This window comes from Oryzias melastigma, linkage group LG5 (genome assembly GCF_002922805.2).
Source record: "Oryzias melastigma strain HK-1 linkage group LG5, ASM292280v2, whole genome shotgun sequence".
Taxonomy (NCBI): Eukaryota; Metazoa; Chordata; class Actinopteri; order Beloniformes; family Adrianichthyidae; genus Oryzias; species Oryzias melastigma.
The window spans coordinates 8,257,454-8,280,131 of record NC_050516.1 but is presented as its reverse complement, the minus strand read 5'-3'; the positions used below and the strand labels follow the sequence as shown (position 1 = coordinate 8,280,131).

Here is a 22,678-nt window from a genome sequence, read left to right as displayed (position 1 = left end):
TTTTCTCATAAATACATTTCTTTTGAGTGACGTGAACACTATAAACGTATCCAAATAAGCACCCAAGGTGCAAACACTTTACATTTCTAAACTGATCGCAATTATTAGATAAATTCTTTTTTTCCTCCTTTTTTACATTAAAATGTATTTGATGACCTTTTGCAAAAACAAATGAATGTTAGTAAAAGAAAAAAAAAACAAAATCTAAGCAATACCTATATTGCTTATTTTATTTATTCACAAGCAACGCAGCAACGCTTTTAGCTCAGCTAAATGTTGCATTGTACACAAACAATAAAAAATACACACATGTATACTTAAACATTACAAATAAACATACTAACAGTATGTGAGCTCTGCAATAAACTCTTAATTTATTCAACACATTTTACAACAGCCACAGAGACGTCACATAAAATATTCCAAACCTATTCTTTTTATTTTTTTAACCTTTAAAAGAGAACAAAACACAAAATTTAATTTGCCACCTGCAACCTTAAAAAAAGATCTATTAAGTGGTTAGAACATTAATGACCAGGTGTGAAAACATGATTGCAACAAATATTAATAAGGCACTTTAACTTAAAATATACCGCCTTGCTGTGTTAAAACTTTAAGTTGCGTTAAATTGTAGCAGTTCTCCCTAATTTGCTGTTAAGTTGAATTTAAAAACACAATTTGCCTCAAATATATGGCTTATTCGGGACAATAAATATTTTCTATAATTTTATACTCAATTATGCTCCAAATTCTAATAGCATACAAGGTTGTAGTTTCATAAAACTACCCAGCTAGCGAGGCCAGATGGGCCCCATAAGGTTTAAAAGAGGCCAGAAAATGTTGGGCCCACTTTTAAACTATATGAAAACAGCAGAGTTTGCTAGCACGCTACAACGAAGCTCGTTAGCATGCCTCAGCAGAGCTCACGAGCTTGATTAGCAGAGCTTGCTAGCTCGATACAGCGGAGGTTGTTACAGTGGAGGATGCTAGCTTGATACAACGAAGCTGGCTTGGTGAAAAGAAGCTCGTTGAAGCAGAGCTCGCCAGCTAGCACATTACAGAAGAGCTTGTTACAGTGGAGCATGCTAGCTTGATACAGCAGAGCTCACTACAGCGGAGCTCGCTACAGCAGAGCTTGCTAGAATGCTTCAGCAAAACTCGCTACATCGAAGCACGCTACAGCGAACCTCGATACAGCGGAGCTTGCTAGCATGCTACAGTGGAGCACGCTAGCTTGATACAGCAGAGCTCACTACAGCGGAGCTCGCTAGCTCGCTACAGCAGAGCTTGCTAGAATGCTTCAGCAAAACTCGCTAAATCGAAGCACGCTACAGCGAACCTCGATACAGCGGAGCTTGATAGCATGCTAGAGCGGAGTCCAGTAGTACGCTACAGCAGAGCTTGCTAGCTTACTACAGTGGAGCACGCTAGCTTGATACAGCAAAGCTCACTACAGCGGAGCTCGCTAGCTCGCTACAGCAGAGCTTGCTAGAATGCTTCAGCAAAACTCGCTACATCGAAGCACGCTACAGCGAACCTCGATACAGCGGAGCTTGCTAGCATGCTACAGCGGAGTATAGTAGTACGCTACAGCAGAGCTTGCTAGCTTACTACAGTGGAGCACGCTAGCTTGATACAGCAGAGCTCACTACAGCGGAGCTCACTAGCACACTACTGCAGAGCTTGCTAGCTTGCCAAAGCGAGCACACTAGCTTGAAACAGTGGAGCTCACTTGCTCGATACAGCGGAGCTCACTAGCATGTTACAGCGAAATTCGCTACAACAATGTTCGATACAGCAGAGTTTGCTAGCATGCTACAGCAGATCTCACTGTGGCTGCATTTTCTGTATGCAGAAGCAAATCGGTTGCACCGCTCTCCCGCATGCGCGAACCAAACGTCANCAGTGCTATGGTGAGGTCTGAACCCTGACTGAAAATCTTCAAAGTCATGCCAAAGTGGAGCTCGCTAGCTAAATACAACGGTGCTTGCTAGCTAGATACAGCAGTGTTCGCTGTCGCTACATTTCCTGTATGCAGAAGCAAATCGGTTGCACCGCTCTCCCGCCTCCGCGAACCACACGTCACTTCTGCTAAAGCATTTTCCGGTCTTCGGACGGTAACAACAATATCAACCTCGAAGGATGTTAATATAGCACTTAAAATGTTTATCATAGTGAAAACATTCACTTATTGTTGAAAAAAACGAAAGGAAAAAGACACGTTAAGGATCAGGACCTTACGATCTTGCAGTGACTACAAACGGACTACAAATGTTTTCTTCTTCTGCTGTTTTACATGACGGCAGTTTACTCCCTAAGCTAAGAGGATACAGCGCCACTTCAAGACACTTTATTTTCTCCGGTGATCCAAACACGTTATTAACGGTAACTTCTGTTGCAACATCTCGTGACAACTCCAAGTAAAACTCGTTCACTTGTCATCTTTTCCTGTTTCCAACAAATGAAAAATAAAAAATGATCAAACGGAGAGAATGACTCAGAACTGTCTGTTATTCTATCACATAGCATTGACATTTTACTTTGTTTGCAATGAAAACAAGATACGATTATAAAGTGTTTCATAGTCGGTGGCTTTTTTGTTTGTTTTTTTCACACTAATCCAGTCAGGAGAAGCTCTCGGTTGTTGAAAAACCATGAATTCTTGTGATCAAGGAGTTTTACTGTTAGGAGATGACTGTCCTATAGTGGGTGAAGAGCGGAAGTGACGTGTGGTTCGCGCATGCGGGGTAAGCGATGCAACCGATTTGCTTCCGCTTACAGAAAATGCAGCGTCATTCTCTAGCATGCTACGCTGTCCTAGCGTAGCGAGCCAACCTTCTAAAGCCGACCCCTAAGCCAATGTGGGCAAACACATGTAAGGCCACCACAGAGACTGTGGACAAACCCAATCAGGGCCTCATTTTCTGCCCACTTTTAGACCACATGGGCTCCACTTGGCCGTGCTGGCTGGGATGTTACCTGGTTATTTTTGTGACTCACATCAAGTGAAGTAAATGAAACAAACTAGGAATCAAACGTGTTTTTGCATTTGTTTCTTCTGAAGTCATTTTCTCCCATATAGACTGTTATAATTTATGACACCCCCCTCAGAAAGGATGGTCTGAATGTCCCCTCTGTTTTGCAGTGTTTAATTTGGGCGTGTACCGCAGGGAGGCTGTCCGATCCTACAAGTCCTACGATTTTTTCCGCCACGACAATGAAGAAGCCATGAAAATCAGGAAGTGAGTTCAGCTTTTAATCTTTTAATTTAAATGTTATTTATCCATGAAAGTGTAGCATTGCCACAAAAGTATCCAGTGGACAAAATAAATAAAAAAAAAATGATATGAATTAAGTCCACAGGGGTTTGAAATACTCATGCTCTAAAAGTAATAGAAACTGTTTTTTATAAATACTGTGCAGAATTTTTGTGTTGTATTGTGTGAATTCTGGAGGAAGTGGGCGGAGTCACCAGCAAGGAAATAAAAAGAGAAAAGTTTGGGGCGTCGGCGGCCGGTCAGATGGAGGAATAAGACAAAAGGCTGGGGAAGGCTACGAGGGACCCCAGAAAGAATTAAAAAGGATAACCTACCCACAAAAAGCTGGACTAAGGGAGGAAACCATAACCATATCCATTTTGGTGAGACTATTCCATTTTTTTCTTTTTTTGGACTTCTGTTCCTGGTGGATCTATATTTTTTTGGACACTGGAATTTTACATGAACACTGGAAGAGATACTAAAAAGCCTAAAGAGACTGAAAAGAATAAGAGGACATTTTTTTCCATTTTGTTTTGGGGGGGGATTTAAAGAATATGTGTTTATTTGTTTGAATAGTTTGTGTTGATTAAAAAGGGAAATGATTTAGGTAAAGAGTGTATTTCATACAACTCGTTACAAAAGTAACATTGAGAACAAAATATAATTTAATCTGTGGCCGAGCAAAAGCCAAAATCTTTGGGAAAAAGAGATACAATCCTAAAAACCAAAGATCGTGCTCATGTTAGGAAACATTTGTGGTGCAAACGGTCATGAAAAAGATGCAAAAATGTAAACGTAGAATAAGTTAATCATCTGAAATTCAGCGTGTCCAGCATTAATCTGCAGCTGCATCAGAGCTCTAGTCGTGTTTTGGACACCAGTCAAAGCGCAGCCTCAGTCAGTCGAGCATTTGCTCCGTTTTATTCTGCTGTACTCCCTCAGGATAAAGCGCAGCAGTGTAATTCTGCTGGTTTGGACCTTAAATCTGAGCCGAGCAGATTACCCGGATAAAAGGCCTTCTCTCCCTGCGGCTGTGATTGAAATGGGACTTATTTCTGCACAAAAACGTGACGCCGCCTCTGTGCTGATTTATGACCCAGATATGAGAGGAGCTGCTGCTGTCAGTCTAAAAGCAGACCGTCCAGGTGTTTCTCTGCGGCTGCAAGCTCCTGTCACTCAGCAGAAACTTTTCCTCTTTTTTGAAAACTGTCAGTGAGAGGACGCCTTTTGTTTATTTTCCTTTGGCACTTTTTAACCATCTTCAGCTGTTTTTGTTGTATTTTCTGTCAGTAGTTTGGATTTGGTTGTTATGTTTTTGCACTTTTATACTAAATATGATGTTGGACTCAGAGGAAAGAGTCTCTGTGTTCTTGTGGTACAGTGTCCATCCTGAAACTGGAAGGTCATGAGTTCAAATCCCGGCTGAGTCATACCAAAGACTCTGAAAAGGGACCCAGCTCTTCCCTGCTTGATACTCAGCAGTAAGGAGTTCAGTTGGGGGGTTAAACCCCTAACTGCTCGTGGCTGCAGCTCACCGCCCCCCCAGGGGATGGATCAGATGTGGAGAAGGAGTTTGCGGGACAACTAACGGGACTTTAACTTTATAGGTCATCTGGCTGCTTCTGCCCTTTGTGAGATCATCAGGAAGCATGCGTGGATCATGCCAGTGGAAACAATGCGAGGCCCCGCCTCCACATGCTCCCAGATGAAAGTTTCATTCTTTTTTTACCCACAGCATGACTGTAACATGAACTGCAAGGGCAGATGGAGGTTGACTGTCTCAGTGATCCTGTAGGACCAACAATTGTCCTTGTTTTATGTAGATTCATTGAAATTAAAGCTGTAAGTGGCGTCGTATGGCCCACAGTACTACCCTCCCCCGCCATCGCCGCCCCCTTCTGTTACTGGCTGAGCCGTGACACGCCCCCTCCTCTCCCCATCTGCCAGCCTGCTCAGAGCTGCACACAACAAATTCATTTAAAAAAACACTTTTCTAAATTATGGCTTTTTTGTTGGTTTTATCTCCATAGCAACCATTTACATTTTTGGCCGCTCTGGGGTTACGAACAGATCCAGGTCATTTTTAGAAGAATCAGCAAAAGTAAATTTTTGGATTTCCTTGGCAACAGAGGTTTTTTGTTAACCACGCCCACATATGTTCATATAGAATAGAATAGAATAGAATAGAATAGAATAGAATAGAAATACTTTATTCATCCCAAGCTGGGAAATTAGGCTGTTGCAGCATTAGACATTTACAAAAGATATTAAGATAAAAAGATAAGCAATATTTACAAAAGATACGTAGGAATGATACAGTAAAACAAATTATGCAAATTGTAGTGTGCAGAATATAATAAGAAGTGTGCAAATTGAGGCAGTAATGAACAGCGGTCATGTAAAAAGGGATGAGGAGTTATACAATCTTATCGCATGCGGAAGAAATGTCATATGTCACATGGTTTTGTTGTGCTTCAGTCAACGATTCATGTATAAAATGTTCACAATATTCGGTAACAGGGGAAAGCCACATGTGGGAGCTCGCCACGTTAGCATTGTTAAAAATCTACAACTTCTAAATCCAACCTTTTTTCCCCAAGTAGCTTCCCAATGAGGTCCAAGTATGGAGGTCCAGAAGAGACAAATTCAAATATAATATGGTCCTTGCCATCAGTACCTGATGCTGCGGGCCATAATAAACGGCAATAGATTATTAAATAAATGTGTCATTAATTGTTTAAACTTGGAAAATAAATACTTAAAAGTGTCATTACATTTGGGAATATTTGATTAAATTTTAGTTTCAAATTATTTAAGAAACATGTATTTATTTCTTGCCAGATAACATAATGAAATGCTGCAAAGTAGACCATAAAATTATTCATTAAATTATTAAATAAATGTGTCATTAATTATCTTAAAATTGGGAAATCATTCATTAAAATTGTCATTAAATGTGTCAATATGTCATTAAAATTTGATTGGAAATGATATAAAAACATGTATTTGTTTCTTACCAGATAACATAATGAAATGCTGCAAAGTAGACCATAAAATTATTAATTAAATCAATATATAAAGACAGAAATATATAAATGTTTCTTAAATCATTTCAAATTGAATTTTAAATAAATACTGACTCATTTAATTACACTTTCAAGGAACATTTTCTAATTTTTAATAATGAATTAGACATTTATTTAAATAATTTCATATTAAATATATTTATTTCAATTTGTCCTCAGTATTTGAAGAGTTAGGAGGTGCTTATTCAGAATTCATAGGAGTTGATTAAATGTGTAAAAGCTACTAAAGCTTTTTTTTTTTTTTATTCAAGATTGCGCCCCCTTCTTGAGGTCAGCAACAATTTAGTTGTAGACTGTGTGTGTGTGTAAAGTGTTTTGAAGATTGCTCAAATAAGAATGTTCTTTTCCCCATGTTGTGCTGAAATTCAAAATTTTACATTTTGTCACAGAATTTCTGTCAAAGCCGTGGGTCCTGTCGCCATCCCATAATAATTTCCAAACTTTCTTTGGATAATAAGCCTAGAAATAGGCCTATTATTGTTTGAGCTCCATAAAAGATTTTGGCCCCCTCTTTTTTAATGGTTTCTTCCGCTGTGATGTCATCATTTTCACAGGAAGGGGTTTTTCACTTTGCCCAAAATTCATTTTCATGGTGGACTAGGTGCTGGTGAGTTGTTGAGTCTGTGGTGGGGGTGACTTTTGACTCAAAAGAAAGAAGAATTGTGAAAAGTATCTTTAGACCAGGACGCTGCAAGACAGAAACATGTGCTTGAAAAAAGCACGAGTTGTTTGAAAGCGTAACACAGTGTCTCGTAGAGTGAGATGTCTTAAAATCCCTCTGCAGCATTGACGTGAATAACTATTTTATTTTAGTTTTATTTAGACGGTCTATGCTCTGCAGGCAGTGTGCTCTGGTGGCTCTGCAGGATGTGAAGTCCTATCTAACGGAGGAGGGCGGTCAGATCGCGGTGAGTCTTTCTGTCTCCAGCATCAGGACGTATCAACACATCTGCATGAAGATATGTTTCATTTTTACAAACGTTTGCCTTCGTCTGTCTTTAGGTTTTTGATGCCACAAACACAACGAGAGAACGCCGAGATCTGATTCACGCCTTTGTGAAGGAAAATGCCTTCAAGGTAAAACTGCTTTTATTTGGTCTGTTCCTCCAGAGTTTCAGCACAACTGTGACGGACCTTAAAACACACAACAAAAACATGGATTTTAAACACTTTTTTAAATAATAAAAGTATAATTTAACCCTTTAACAGTGGAGCTCCAGTGTTTATCTTTTGATTTACTATAACTTTTCAACCGTTAACACGATCATTCCAGCAGATTGTGAAGGACTAAGAACAATAAACAATAATTCACAACCAACACTAATTATTAGACGACAGCGACATTAGAACAGCCTATATATGAGCCAAGTGAAAGAGATCAACATGTACAGAAGTCTGTTGCAGCTTATGCTTAAATAAATGGTGGGATGACGGTAACTTTGAGGGAATTTTGTAAAGAGTTCCAGTCATTTGCTGCAGTAAAATGAAAGGAGTTTCAACCAAAGCCAGTGTGGACTTTAGGAATAGAAAGTTTCATGATATTGTTGGACCTCACATGGTAACTTGTTTGAACGTTGCAGGAGGCTGGAGAGGTGTTGTAGCGTCTTCTCTGTTAGGGCTTTGTGAAAGAGAAGGTACCAGTGATGAAGTCGTTTGGAGTGGGGGGAGGAGCTACCTATCAGTTTATACAGGTCACAATGATGAGTGGAAAAAGGTGCACCAGTGATAAAACAGATCGCTGAGTGATAGAGAAGTCAAGCCTGTTGAGAGCTCACTTGGGAGTCGTTTTATAGATAACATCACCAGAACCAACATGGGGAGTATGGTCATCTTCACTAGAGAGTATGTCAATGAAGTCTTGTTACAATAATGGAATTACAGACTGGCATTGACTTTAGAGAGTAAGAGTCTCGACCAGAGGTCTGAAACCTTTGGCTCCAGATCCACATGTGTCTCTTGTATCTCTCCATTGTGGCTCCTTGACCAAACATAAAATAATTCATGGAGACTGCTGACCCAGACATGTCGACTGTTAGAGTCAGCAGCTCCTGATAATGTCTGTCTAACCAAAACTACCTAAAGAAAACAAATAAACAAAGCCCCAAAACTAAGACTACCAAGATCCAAACTAAAATAACAAAACCCAGCAGAGTAAGACTGCTGAGGACAAAGAGGGGGGAAAGAAAAAAGAAAAGAAAAATAAAAGAGAAATAAAATAGTATTTTTAAAGAAAGGATCTTTATGAGTTAAAAGCACATATTATCTTATGCTGCACAACATTGGTTACTAGCTGCACTGAGATGATCCTGTTTGCCACAGAGAATCTTTTATTTTGAAAATAACAAATAAAAAAAAAATATCATTTTGAGAGACGCTAGGTTCTTTATATATTTTTATTTTTGTTCGTGCCAAAAAAGAGACATAATCCATATTATTAAAAAAAAAAAGAAGATCATGAATACAAATCTAAATTTCTTAAAGGCTAAAGTAAGACTATTCGGCTCCGTCTAGGTTTAGATCAATGGAAAATGAGCCCAAAGGGTTCTTTTACTCCTAAAGGTTGCAGACCCCTGATGTAGCCAGAGACCAGGCTATTTGTAGCAGCTGACAAACTCCAGTTCAGAGTCGTCCACACAGGTGATCTTGAAGGGACAGCTGGCACCATTCTTCCAGTTGAATACCATGCATTTAGACAGACGTCTTGGGGTTGAGCCGCAGATGATGGTCTTGGAAAGACTTCTCGACAGAGATGAGGCTGAGTTGGAGGGTGGATGCTGCAGAGTGAAATGAAGGGCCAGATGAATAAATAATGATATAATCAGCGTAGAGACGTATCCATGAAGCTCCAATAGCATTGGCTACATCATTTATCCATATAGAGAATAAGATCGGGCCTAAGATGGAACCCTGAGGTATACCCTGCGAAAGGATGAGAGGGTTTGACACAAAGTTTCTGACTTACCTTGTTGTGGTCTTTGAGGTAGATCCTGGTGGGTTTTCTCTGGGCCCTCCACTTTCCCCCTAAGGTCTAAGAACAGCTTCAGAGGTCAAATGATTCTTAATTGTTCCTCAGTGTTAGTGACTGAGGCCCTGAGACTGAGTGACAGCTGCCCAGGATGAAGCCCACCTTCACCCGACAGTAGCTGGGATAGGCTCCAGCAACCCTAAAGGGATTCAGCAGGTTCATACAATGGATGGATGGATAATACACTACATTTTCAATGTATGTCTTCAAATATAGAAATTTATAAAAATATATATAAATGTCACTAAATCAAAGGTAATTATCCCACCAAAACATAAGAGTCCTAAATAAAAATAAAACATATGAGGTTACAGTTTTTTCAGCAAAGTTTTAACCCTATTGGGGCCACATTTAGTTTTAGTTACAGAAAAAAATTGATATTTGGGGAAAATTATCATATGAGGTAGTAATAAGTAGTTAGCATTTAGCTGTTGCAAATCTGCACCACCCGCTCTAAAAAGGGAAATGTTGGATCGATTAACAAAACCTCTGTAATTTGTTACATTTACAATGATTAGTTTTTATCAATTTAAACTTGTAAGTTGAGTAAACCATCAGTTCAACATTTTAACTTGAAGTGTATAATACTTTTAAATGTAACAAATGAAAGAGCTTTTTTTAATGAATCCAACGTTTCACTTTTTACAGTGACGATTAACGGATCAGTGTGATGGAGATCCATCACACATCTAAAAAACGAACATTAAAATCAAGCAAAACAATGTCAAACTAGTAATTTATGCTCAAAAGCAATTGAAAAACAAGGTAAACACCTCTCTTTTTGAACCGGCTCTTAGATTCAGTGAGGAAGGCTGTAAATCACCTGTTTGAGCAGAGACTCCTGTGAGGTCAGACTGCAGTTCCTGATTGGATTTTTTCTCTGCAGGTTTTCTTCGTGGAGTCAGTCTGTGACGATCCAGACGTCATCGCCGCCAACATCCTGGTATTTTCTCACCTCCTGTTTCATTTTTTTCAAAGTTTGATTTTAGTTTATGGTCAATCAGAGTAAAACAAAAGAAGGACAACTTCTGTAACCAAATACAGTAGGAAAATGTAAGAAGATCCGTTCAGAATTAAACCCCCAACAAACGAGAGTTTGACTGTGAAATTTTTTCAAATGCTGCATCCATTTTGGGGTTTATATCAGGACTTTTTCTGCATCATCAGAGTTTTCTTTTGATTCTGTGACTCAGGAAGTGAAGGTGTCCAGTCCCGATTACCCAGAGAGACACCGGGAGCGAATCATGGATGACTTCCTGAAACGCATTGAGTGTTACAAAGTCACGTACCAAGCTTTAGATCCTGATGACTACGACAAGTAAGACCCTATAGAAGCTGGTCGGTCTCATTCCGTCTGAGAGCTTTCTGCTTTTGTCCCCAAAGCCCTTGTTAGACTAGTATGGAGGAGTATTGTTCCCCCTCCACATTGCAAACAAAAGTCACAGTTGTTAGATAAAACTGTTCTACGTTGCAAACAAAATGTAAAGTGTTGCAAATAAAATATTTAATATTTGCTTTGAAAACTTGCAAACTTTTTTTTCTTTTTCAAAAAAATGTTGCATACAAATGTTTTTAGATGTGTAGTGCCTCATCTCACTTTCGCCCTATCTTTGGCTTTGCGTTCACCTTTTTCTCTCAGCGTTTCTATCCGATCGGGTGTCTCTGCCTGGCATCGCAGTGCTAGGGGACCGAAGTGGACTTTGGGCTTTCTATTGGCGCTGTTTGGTTGGGTTTCTACGGTCTTCAGTCATTCTGGCCCGTTTCTCTTTGAGCAGAACTCAGAAGGAACAGCAAAGAAAAGAAAAGTTTGCAAACGTAAAAATATTTTTTGCAAGCAAAAAAAAAAAGTTTGCAAAGCAAATATTAAATATTTTATTTGCAACACTTTACATTTTGTTTGCAACTTAGAACATTTTGATCTCAAAACTGTGACTTTTGCTTGCAGTTTGGTGGCACAAAAATCCCTCCATAGACTAGAGGCTGTGATTTCAGAAACAGACACTAGAGGGCGACAGTGAGCGCTCCTGTCCTCACTGTGGTGACTCCTCTGCTCCTGCAGGGACTTGTCTTTCATCAAGGTCATTAACGTGGGCCGGCGTTTCCTGGTGAACCGAGTGCAGGACTACATCCAGAGCAAGATCGTTTACTATCTCATGAACATCCACGTGCACTCCCACTCCATCTACCTGTGTCGCCACGGGGAGAGCAACTACAACATGGAGGGACGCATCGGAGGAGACTCTGAACTCTCCCCCCGGGGGAGACACGTACGGCACTTCTCTCACTTTGCTCTTTAGATGAGCCGCCAGACCCGTTTTAAAAACAATCTGCTGAACTTTTCTTGGCCGAAGGTCTAAAGCGAAGCCTGAAACGTCTGTCTGTCGCTCGCAGTTTTCCCACGCTCTGCGGGATTTCGTTGATGAGCACAAGCTGTCGGACCTGAAGGTGTGGACGAGCCAGCTGAGGAGGACCATCCAGACCGCCGAGGAGCTCGGCGTGCCGTACGAGCAGTGGAAGATTCTCAATGAGATCGATGCTGTGAGCATCCCATCATGAAACAGTCGCTCCTTTGATAGGATGAAAACCGCAAAGACATTTTAAACTTTTAAAAGACATAAAACTTTATTGATACCTTTTAAAAAGAAACCAGAGGCTTTATTAATGTGTGAATGTTTAGTCATCATTCACTCTATAGTGATTCTCCTGCTTCTTTCTGTAATATTTTGGAATGTAAAAACCCAATCACACTTTCAGAGATGTCAGCAGTTTTGGTATCGAAACATTCAGCTCGTTCAGGACATTACTGCTTGTATTTTTGGTATTCATAAAAATTCATAAATTTGAAATATTGAGAATTATATGACCCACAGGGAATGAATAAGAAAGTCTAACAATTTCAAAATTGTTAGTAAATTAGCAACAAACCTTTAGGTATATTCATGGACTTTATTTTCATCTTTTAAAGTAATTTTCAAAAGATTTGGAGTTTAGCCAAAAATTTAGAAACATGCCAACATTTTTTTTGGCTAATAAAAAAAAGTAGATAACAAAAATCTACTTTCACATCTGGTTTAATTCATATTTAAGCAACAAACTACATATTTTTTTCAAAATTAGCATGTATTAGGGATTTTTAAGTAATTTTATTACAGATTTTTCAGAAATGTAGGTCATCTTCAGCGCCCTTTCATAATTCTTTAATTACATTTCCAGTCCATTTTGAAAATAGCTTTTGGATGTTCAGCAAATCTCTTCAGCAATTAAAGTAAATTGCATCACCATTTTCAGCAAAAAGCTTCAGCATCTTCAGCAACTATTTTCATCAAAAACCATTCATACTAGCATTATCGCAGGTAATGTAACTTTCTAGTTACATAAGCAGTCCACATAGAAGTTAATATCACCAGATATGACATGCAGGCTTCTGTTAACCCAAGATCCATAAAGAGCGACACCATACTGGAATGGTATAAAAACAATGAGACATGGTTTAGCAGAACCAGTAAAACGACCATAAAATTATTAATCTTGGTCTCATTTAAAAAAGTAAAAATCTCTGATCATCAGAAAAATAATTCCCAGCTCATGTTAATAATGTTTTTGTACAAAGTGCAACAAATGAACGACATTTCAAACTTTTTTATAAATAAATAGGTAATTATATAGGAAACACAATGCATACCTGATGCATGGTTGTGATTTTATTCTAATCTACACACAGACTGAGATTTACACAAACTGTTGGACTCCTCGGTCTGTGTTTATAAACTGATCGGTGGGTAGCCGACATCGCCGTAGACCGCTAGCGCCTGTTATATATGGGCCGGTCCGCACCCAGATCAGCGTGACACGGTCTGATCGGACTGAGAACAGTGCAGCCTGATCAACAGCCGGTCCCGATGGTCCAGCAGACGGGAGAGAGGGCTCAGTGAGACCTCCATTCACGGCACCGGAGAGGCGAGGCCCGGGCAGAACCCGGCCGCACACAGCGGCCAGGACTTATTACTGTACCAGAGCCGGTTGCGACGCAACACCGCGGGGTAAATGTATTCAGTGCGAGCGGTGACGCTGGGGTGGGGACTCCCGTTCTACACGTTCATTATTGAGAATGAACTCACTCAGATCTCCTTCAAATGTTTTCTAGAAGTTCTCCTTTATCAGCTGACAGCAATAATTTACTAGTGAAAAGTCACATTCTAGTTTTTATAGATCTGTTCAGTTGTAACACAGCAGTAAACAGAGATCTAAACCATTCCAATATGGCGTCTGAAATTGCGTATGCAACAAGCTGGCATGTCACCTCTGACATAACTCGATATAACTGTGATCTAACTCGTTGAGTCAACCAAACAAGTCTGAAAGGGTTAATACAGTAGTTGTTCCAAATGTACCCCTGCATTTTATCTGAAACAATGAGATTGTTTTCATGGTAAATGTTGTGTAAATGTTTTCCAGGGAGTGTGTGAGGAGATGACCTACGAGATGATCCAGCAGACTTTTCCAGAGGAGTTTGCGTTGAGGGACCAGGACAAATACCACTATCGGTACCCAGGTGGAGAGGTACGTCTTAGGCTCGACATCTTCAGCCCATTCATGCCAAGTCAAATAATCAGATGATTCTGTCCTGCAGATTAGGGGTGGGAGAAAGTATCAATTCAGTGAAATATCGTGATACTTTATTTGGCGATACTTGTATCGATTTAAAATACTGCCAAGATTATATTATTATTTGATTTGAGCGATCAAACACACCGCCAGGTTAAGACCACAACTGAAGGTTGGTTGACCTTTGATCTTGGTAAAAGGCAGCCATCTTTAATTTTCCTTCAAAAAAAAATCAGCTTTTGTAGCTTCTTCTCCTCGGAGGGATTTTGATCTGTCGCCTCTGAACTCCTTCAGCATCACTGAGAAGCTCCTGGAGAAAAAATGTTGGGATTAGAAGTTTGTAGATTTTGAACGGAGATGGCGGGACGGGCTCACACTCCCACATTTTTACATTTTTTACTCAAACATTGTGGTAATTGAATGAATCGTTGACTCAAGCTGAACAAAACAATATGATGTACCATATGTACATATTAGGAATGTGGGCGGAGTTAACATGAAACCTCTGTTGCCAAGGAAACCAAAAATTCACTTTTCCCAATTCTTCTAAAAACTCTTTGTCATCCCCAGGGGACTAAAATACAAATGGTTGCTATGGAGATAAAACAAAGAGAGAAGTGATCAGGGGGTGGAGGCGGGTAGCGCCTGCGGGCCGTACAACGGCTTCGATGACGTTTACCGTGAGATGTTTCACCTTCTTCTGCAGTCATACCAAGATCTAGTTCAGCGTCTGGAGCCAGTCATCATGGAGCTGGAGAGACAAGGCAACGTGCTGGTCATCTGCCACCAGGCTGTGATGCGCTGCCTCCTGGCTTACTTCCTGGACAAGGGTGCAGGTCAGAATAAGCCCACATATGTGCATGCGGAGAAGCTGTTTGCAGAAAAGCCCACCTGCTGTTTCTTCTCCCTGCAGAGGATCTCCCGTACATGAAGTGTCCGCTCCACACCGTGCTCAAACTCACTCCTGTCGCGTACGGTAGGTCTGCAGGAGCGTCTGGATAAATGTGTGCAGCATGAGACAGCAAAGGTTGCATTTGTTTTACCTTCTCCCTCCAGGTTGTAAAGTGGAAATGTTTTACCTGAATGTGGAGGCAGTAAACACGCACAGAGACCGGCCCATTGTAAGTTACCCTAAACTAGGAAAAAGATATATAATTGATCAAACATGTGACAAAAGGAAGATTCTTGTGTAAACATGAAGATCTAAGTCACAAGTGTCAAAGTTAAGGCCCGGGGGCCGGATCCGGCCCTCCAGATCATTATATTTTATTGTTATTAATGACCCGATGTTATCTTGCGCTTATTTCTAACTTGTATAATTTTGACAAAATATATTTTTATGGAGAGTAAAATATTGAAAGTTATTTAAGGTTTAAGTTGATTTATTCTGGAATAATATTCCTGCATTTTTATTATTCATAATTGTGTTACAATTTTTCATAAATTGACATTCTGCTAGATAGTTTGGACTTTTTTGCCGTTTACTCAGATTTTTTAGGTTATTTTGGAGTTTAGCTAAACTAAAATTTCAGCTACATGCTAGAGGTTTCGGCTAATTTTGGCTTTTCTCATTTTTTTAGACGATTTTGAAGTTTAGCTATTTTTTCAGCTACATGCTAGCTGTTTTGACTAACCTAAGTTTTCTTTTTTCTAGTTTTTATGATAATTTGGCATTGAGCTAGTATTTTAGCTGGCTATCAGCTTTAGCGTTTTCAGCTATCAGCTTCAGTGTTTTTAGCTATCAGCTTCAGCATCTTCAGCAGCCAAATTCATCTTACAGCATTCACACTAGTATTACAGGTAATGCTATATATCTAGTTCATAATTATGTTAAAAAGTTACAGTTTTAAAGTTTTAAAAACATAGTTTTAAAGTGTTCTATAAATGTTTATCCTGTTCGGCCTGTGACATAAGGTGTGTTTTGGATTTTGCCCCCCTGTGTGACTGAGTTTGACACCCCTGATGTAAATCCAATCAGGCGAGCTGATGGTTTGTGGTGTCTGCTCTCTTCAGATGCATTCTGTCCCTGAATTCGCTTTAATTCGTTCCTGCATTTCTGTTTGATTTAGTCTTCTCTACCTGTTATTATCAGCCTTGCTTGAGCTGAATGTTGATTTTTGGCAGTACCCCCTCCCAGAGGCTGTGGCTGCTTGGCTGATCAAAGCAACTTCGGATGGTGCAAAGGTTCCACTGTGGGGTGAAGAAGTGTTTTCCCCTGATTTCCTCTTTGTTTGTTTGGATATATTTAGATTAAAGGGATTTAACCCTTTAACACTGGATCTCCAGTGTTTATGTTCTTTGATTTACTGTTACTATTTAATTGTAAACACAATCATTCCAGTAGATTGTGAAGGAGAAAAGCGGCTCAAAGTTACAGTTTGTGAAAGATGGTCAAAGATGAGGATCCAGTTCTGGGAGGCAGAGGAGCAGATCCAGCAGGAGGACTCTTTGAGACATGTTTATTTGTCTTAGATTTTATTGTTTTTGTCTGACAGTTTCATTCACAGGCTTCAAAGTCTATCTGATGTCTGCGTGGAGTAAACATCCTCCATCTGTTTCCCACTGTGTTTCTCTGGAGTTTCAAAGCTGCAGATGATGTTTAAGAATCATTTCCAGATCTCGTTTACTGCTGAGTTTCTTTGGATAGCAGCCTGATGTGGAGAATTTCTGGATCTTTGATCAGCATCACTCCATCAGACAGGTGTTTTTTGGTCATTTATTGATGTAAATAAGATGAGTCAGTAATCGGGTCAGGGTGTGGTTGGAGAAATAAAACAATAAGCTGAATTTTTTGGTTGTTTTGTTATTGCTTATGGCATAAGTTTGATCTGAAACCTTCAGGTGATAAATGTGTAAAGTGATTGGGGACAAACACTTTTTCATCTCAAAGTAAATGTTTCAACCATTGACTGTATGTGATAACTGGACTGAGTGACCCCTCCCCCTTGGCATTCCAAACAGGAAGTGGCTTCAAGAGGCTAAAATCTCTGTCTTCTATAGAGAAATAAACAGCTGTTACTCAGTCATTCTGGTGGTCAGAGTAACCACTCTGGATCTGATACCTCTAAACATCTTTTTTTCTTTAGTTTGAGTTATAAACTGACCAATCAGATGCCTTAATAAAAGTAGGTGGAGTTTACTAGCCCCCACGTCCAACGTTCTAAAAGTTTGACAAATTTAAGTGGTAGGGGGCGTGGCCTCCCAACAAGCTCACTCCTGGTTGATGAGAGTGGTTGTCATAGAAACGTTAACTGATCGACTCGAACCAATCACTGCTTACTGATGATGACTGGCTCCAACATGGTGGCGTCCATATTGTAAAACTGGGACTGAATTGACTTCATGTGGTTGGAGCCGGAATGAACCATTTTCAGTCCAGTTCTCTGATACTGTCAGTGGTTTCCACAGATAAACTTCTGCATTCAGTTCTAGCAGAGATCCCTCTGTCTGATCTTTAATGTTCAGCCGCTCGGCTTCGTCCCGCCGACCCCACCCCCACCGATTAACTCCTGCGGTGTTTCGTCTTCCAACCAGGGTAAAATTCCCAAGGACTCTTCCCTCATTCACCGGCGGAATAGTTACACCCCCTTGTCCAGTCACGACCAGGTCAAGCGGCCCCGCCTCTACAGCGCAGGCAACCAGCCGTGGCTACCGCTCGCTCCCACGCCGTCAGCTCTGATGCCAGAGGGACTGCAAAGCCAAGTTAGTGACAGAGTTACGGGCTGAACCTCTAAGTCTGTCACTGTCAGCTGTAGTCAGTCATCTCCCGCCAACAGGAAACCGGGTTCAGGTTTCCCTTCATGTTGGATCTTGATGGTTCCGTGTCTGTGCTGCCGATGATAACATGATTTCCACGTCTGCATCTGTGGTTCTGTCTGAGGTTTTGCATCGTGAACAGGTCGCTCTGTCCTCTTAACTGTTGGGTGCAGCCAAGCCAGTCTCATGGTAAATGACACGTGTCAAAGTCAAGGCCCGGGGGCCGGATCCGGCCCTCCGGGTAATTCTATCCGGCCCTCCAGTTTATTTTATTTCATTGTTATTAATGACTCGATGTTATCTTGCGCTCATTTCTTACTTGTATAATTTTGATAATATATTTTTATGGAAAGTAAAATATTGAAAGTTATTTAAGGTTTAAGTTGATTTATTCTAGAATAATTTTCCTGACTTTTTTATTATTCATAATTAGGTTAAAAAGATTTTAAAATGGGCATTCTGCCAGATTTATGGACCATTTTGATGTTTACATAGATTTTTTTAGGCTATTTTGGAGTTTACCTAATATTTCTGCCACATGCTAGCTGTTTTGGCTAATTTAGGTTTTTTTTTAAGTTTTAGGCTATTTTTAAGTTTAGCTATTTTTTGCAGCTACACGCTAGCTGCTTTGGTTAACCTAAGTATTTTTTTGTTTATTTTTTAGGCTAATTTGTCATTTAGCTAATATTTTATCTACCTATCAGCTTCAGTGTTTTTAGCTATCAATTTCAGCATCTTCAGCGGCCAAATTCAGCTTACAGCATTCACACTAACATTATCACAGGTAATTATATATATCTGGTTCATAACTATGTTAAAAAGTTACGTTTTTAAAGTTTTATAAATGTAGTTTTAGTGTTCAATAAATGTTTATCCTGTTCGGCCCGCGACCTAAGGTGAGTTTTGGATTTTGGCCCCTCGTGTGATTGAGTTTGACACCCCTGTGGTAAAGCGTGACCGCCAGAATGATCGAAGCACAATCTGAGCCTTTGGTAACGAGAGTTTGAATCTTAAAAAATCCATCAATGATTAAATGATTATGCCCATCTTGTTAGTGGCTGTTTTCTTATTCAAATAACAGCTGGGTGGGGTGAAAATATGGTTTTATTAAAAGAAAAAACTTTTCTTGGACTTTTGACTGATAAATTATTTGACAATTTTATTCAAATGATTTGTTTGCATAAATTTTATTAATTAAAATGAATTTTTATTTCAGTGTCCTTCGCCTTTCCAGTGTGTTTAAAAAAGTAACCCTGTTCTTGTAGTGGATGTGAAATCAGATTCTTCTGCTAAGAAGTTGATTTTTGTTGTAAAAGTGGAAACTTTTACATTAGATAGACAGGAACTGACTGGGTCACAATCGTCGTTCTTTAGTTATGGTTTAATTGAGGTTGTCTCAATCTCAGAACATCAGCGAAAGAGGACAACAGACAAACTCCATTTGTGGGGTAATACCTAGTAAGGCTGCTGCAGAAATAAGTCAAGATTTTCTTCCATTTGATCAAACTGTTAAACATCAAATCAACTCAAAAGTGTAATCACAGAAATAACTTTTACAACCTGAGTTACTTTTTAAAATTTAAAATCAAAGGACTGCTTTTGCAATGAACCTCTGGTGGTCAATTTGTGAACTGCGTCTAACTTTTTTTAAAAAGTTTTTAAAGAAATTGAAAAGCTACTGCTTCAGGTTATTAAAGAAAACTAGTGCTGCCACAAACAATTATTTCAATAATTGACTATTGATTCTTTTTCCCGATTAGTCGACTAATCGGGTCATGCACAAACTGGATGTAAAGCACAATCTTAACCATCATTAGCTTTTAACTAACTAAAAATAAAGACAATTAAGATAATAGTTTATTTAACTTTTAATCAGCTTCTGTCCATTAGTTTCAGGTATTAAAACAAGATTAAATAACATGAGCTCAAACTATTTTCACTAAAGATAAAGTTTTGATCTCACTGACTCAAATAGAACTAGAAAAGTTGCACCACCTGCAATAATGCTGGTGTGAATGATTTTTACTGAAAGTATTTACATTAATTGCTGAAGGGATTTGTTGAAAATGCAAAAGCTATTTGCAAAATGTTAAGTTTGCTAAAAGACTGGAAAATTTCACTAAAGAACTATAAAAAGTGCTAAAGTTGATCTACATTTCTGAAAAATTTGTGGTAAAATTGCTTAAAAATCCCTATTGCATGCCAATTCTGAAAAATATGTAGTGTGTTAACACGATCAATGTAATTCCAGCAGATTCTAAAGGAGAAAAGCGGCAAAAATGACTAGAATCATCATCCATCCATCCATCGAAATTAGCCTAAAAAACTTTAAAAGATAACAAATTAGCCAAAAACGTTAGCATGTTGCTAAAATATTAGCTAAACTCTAAGTTAGCCTGAAAAAACCACAGTAGATAACAAGTTTATGAATACCAAAAATACAAGCAGTAATGTCCTGAACAAACTGAACGTTTTTATACCAAGATTGATGAAATCTCTGAAAGTGTGATTACATTGTTACATGCTGAAGCAGGAGAATCACAAAAAAAGTTCATTTTTTGGTGCTGAACGCTCATTACTTTGTTCAACTTTACTACACTCTGACTCCATAGAATATAAAGTAACGACTAATGTGCCATTAAATTAGTCTTAGACTATTTTAATAGTGGATTAGTCTTTGATTAGTCGACTAATCATGGCAGCCCTAAACAAAACTGTTGTGTCACAGGTTAATCTGTGGTGTGCATGAGAGTCTCAGTGCAAAGCGTCCCGTCTGGGAGTTTGTCCCCCTCATGAGACTGGGCTGGCCTGTCCCTCGTTCGTCTTGCATGCTTTACCTCGTCTGAGCGGTCCAGCTTGAATATGCAGAAACGCATGCAGACACTTTCTGATGAAGGCTCAGTTTTTCTGTTTAAGACACCAAACATGGGGGAGGATGAATTCTCTGCAGCATTTCTCCTCAAATGACAGTTATGAATACTGAAACTGAATTTCATGACATTTTTCCAGCAATTTCTAACAAATGAAAGGCATTTTTTCAGTGAAAATAATCAATCCAAATGCATATTCACATTTGTGGTGTGGTGTTCTCATCGGCCTCGCCGTGTGCCTTCAGTGCTTCTGCTCTTCTCCACATGTCTGTTTCTCTCTTTTCCACACCTGTTTTTCAGACTCGGATTGGAGGAAACTGTCTGTGAGTATTACAGAGACTGAGACCAAACTTTCATCCTTTTTTTTCTCCATACCTCCACTCATGTGTTATCCGTGTCTTTCTAAATGTTTTTAAGATTTTCATTTGGTTTGTTTTTGTCTCTCAAAGATGCTGCCAGATTTTTTTCTTTTTCTTCTCCTTCTTTTAATACAAAGTGATCAAGTCCAGTGTTTTAGTTTGTATCAGATAAAAACATAACTCACAATTGAATAAAAAATCTAAATCTAACAGAATGTAATGTGGCTAATTTACAACATTTCAGTTGAAGGTCCAGCGAGGGATCTGGTGTTAGCCTGATTATGGATTTTCTGCTGTCATGAATCGTTTTGTGATGTTTCTGTTGCTCCTCTGCAGGAATCCCTGTGTGAAGGAATCAACTTTGAAAGCTCAGAGGAATCTAGTGGCTTTGTCTGCTTCTGACTAAAGGCTGGATCCTGAAGTCCTCCAAGTCCTCCAACATTTCACAGACCTTGTCTCGGCCCCTCATTCTCTTCTTAAAGCTAACATTGAGGACAGAGCTAACGTATTATGTCCAGCTCCATTTTTGCATGCTGCAGAAACTGGAAGGTGATAAACACACACCAGTCAACCACAACGGGGTGAAGAAATTCTGGACTCTTTTATTTGTAAATACTTCAGATCTACCAGAACACAACCAGATTCACTGTTCATCATAGAATGTAACAACTACCTGCACTGTTAATCGGTCCAAAGGTTCCACCGGTTTTCACTTTGGCAAACGAAAGTAGAAGATAAAGTATTTTTATAGCTGAAGGTGTGATTCCTGTGATTGTTCACCTGAAAAACTGCAGGCAGGTTCTCCAGAAGGTTTGAGTCCCACTGCAAGAAAGCAAATCATGTTATAAATCAACAGCAACCGAAAAGAATGTTAGAGCATTTATGTGCTAAACGGTTAAAGAGCGCTCACTGGAAGAGTCCAGTCCAAGAAAAACGCTTTGATGTTATCTGTCAGCGCATGAGAACACTTCATTCTTCTACTGTGGAAGTCCTGCTCCAAGTTTCAGTTATTGAACCTTTAATGGTTGATTGCCTGAAGTCGTCCTGCTCAATCAGCCGTCTGTGCCTTTAAGCGGTCAATAAAAGTACGTTCAGAATGAATCTCAGCTCTTCTGTGTCCATCATTGATGTAGCAGAAACAGGGACATCCTGCAGCAGAAGCTGATGACGCCAAACCTTTGGGGAACTGTTCACCGACTCCTGCACTAAAAACAGTGAATCAGTGAATTCAGTATTTACCAAGGAAAATAAATCATGAACTGGAGTGATCGAATCGAATCGTCAAGCCTCTGAAAGAGACGATGCAGACACTGAAACCCATCAGAACCAGCTCTCCCTCCAGAACCGCTGTTCTGTTGAGGTGATGGACCCTTCTACTGGCTCTTTCATTCTCATGTTTTATGTATTCTCCACATTAAAACACAAAACAGGACAAACAATAACCTGTCATTCTGGACCACAATGGTCCCAATTAACACCTGGGTGATCTTTAAACCAGAGGAGGCCTCAGGCAGGAGCAGACGGATCCTGCTGGGTTGTGATATTTTCATTTGGGTTGGACTTTGGTAGTCAACTTTGGGTTGATTTGCAGGCTTTGTTTGTTTCTTTTCAATGGTCAGATTTTGGTCGGGCAGCCTTAGCTTTAGACTCAGGTATCTTTTGTTTGAACCAGCACACCAAATCATCTCGTTCATCCTTTTCAGGACACAGAATTCAT

At 39.5% G+C, this 22,678-nt stretch overlaps 1 protein-coding gene across 1 annotated transcript; it reads left to right on the top strand.

The window, feature by feature from the left end:
• Positions 1 to 3,145: 3,145 nt before the first annotated feature.
• LOC112144634 (6-phosphofructo-2-kinase/fructose-2,6-bisphosphatase 2) lies at positions 3,146 to 22,062 on the top strand (the record flags this gene model as incomplete). Its single annotated transcript, XM_024269277.1, is given in 14 exon segments — positions 3,146 to 3,242; positions 7,188 to 7,254; positions 7,349 to 7,423; positions 10,258 to 10,314; positions 10,565 to 10,689; positions 11,431 to 11,638; positions 11,763 to 11,909; positions 13,827 to 13,931; positions 14,683 to 14,812; positions 14,890 to 14,952; positions 15,033 to 15,097; positions 17,511 to 17,678; positions 20,903 to 20,925; positions 21,298 to 22,062. Coding segments are annotated over 14 exon segments (1,400 nt in total), but the record flags the coding sequence as incomplete, so codon positions are not given.
• Positions 22,063 to 22,678: the final 616 nt, after the last annotated feature.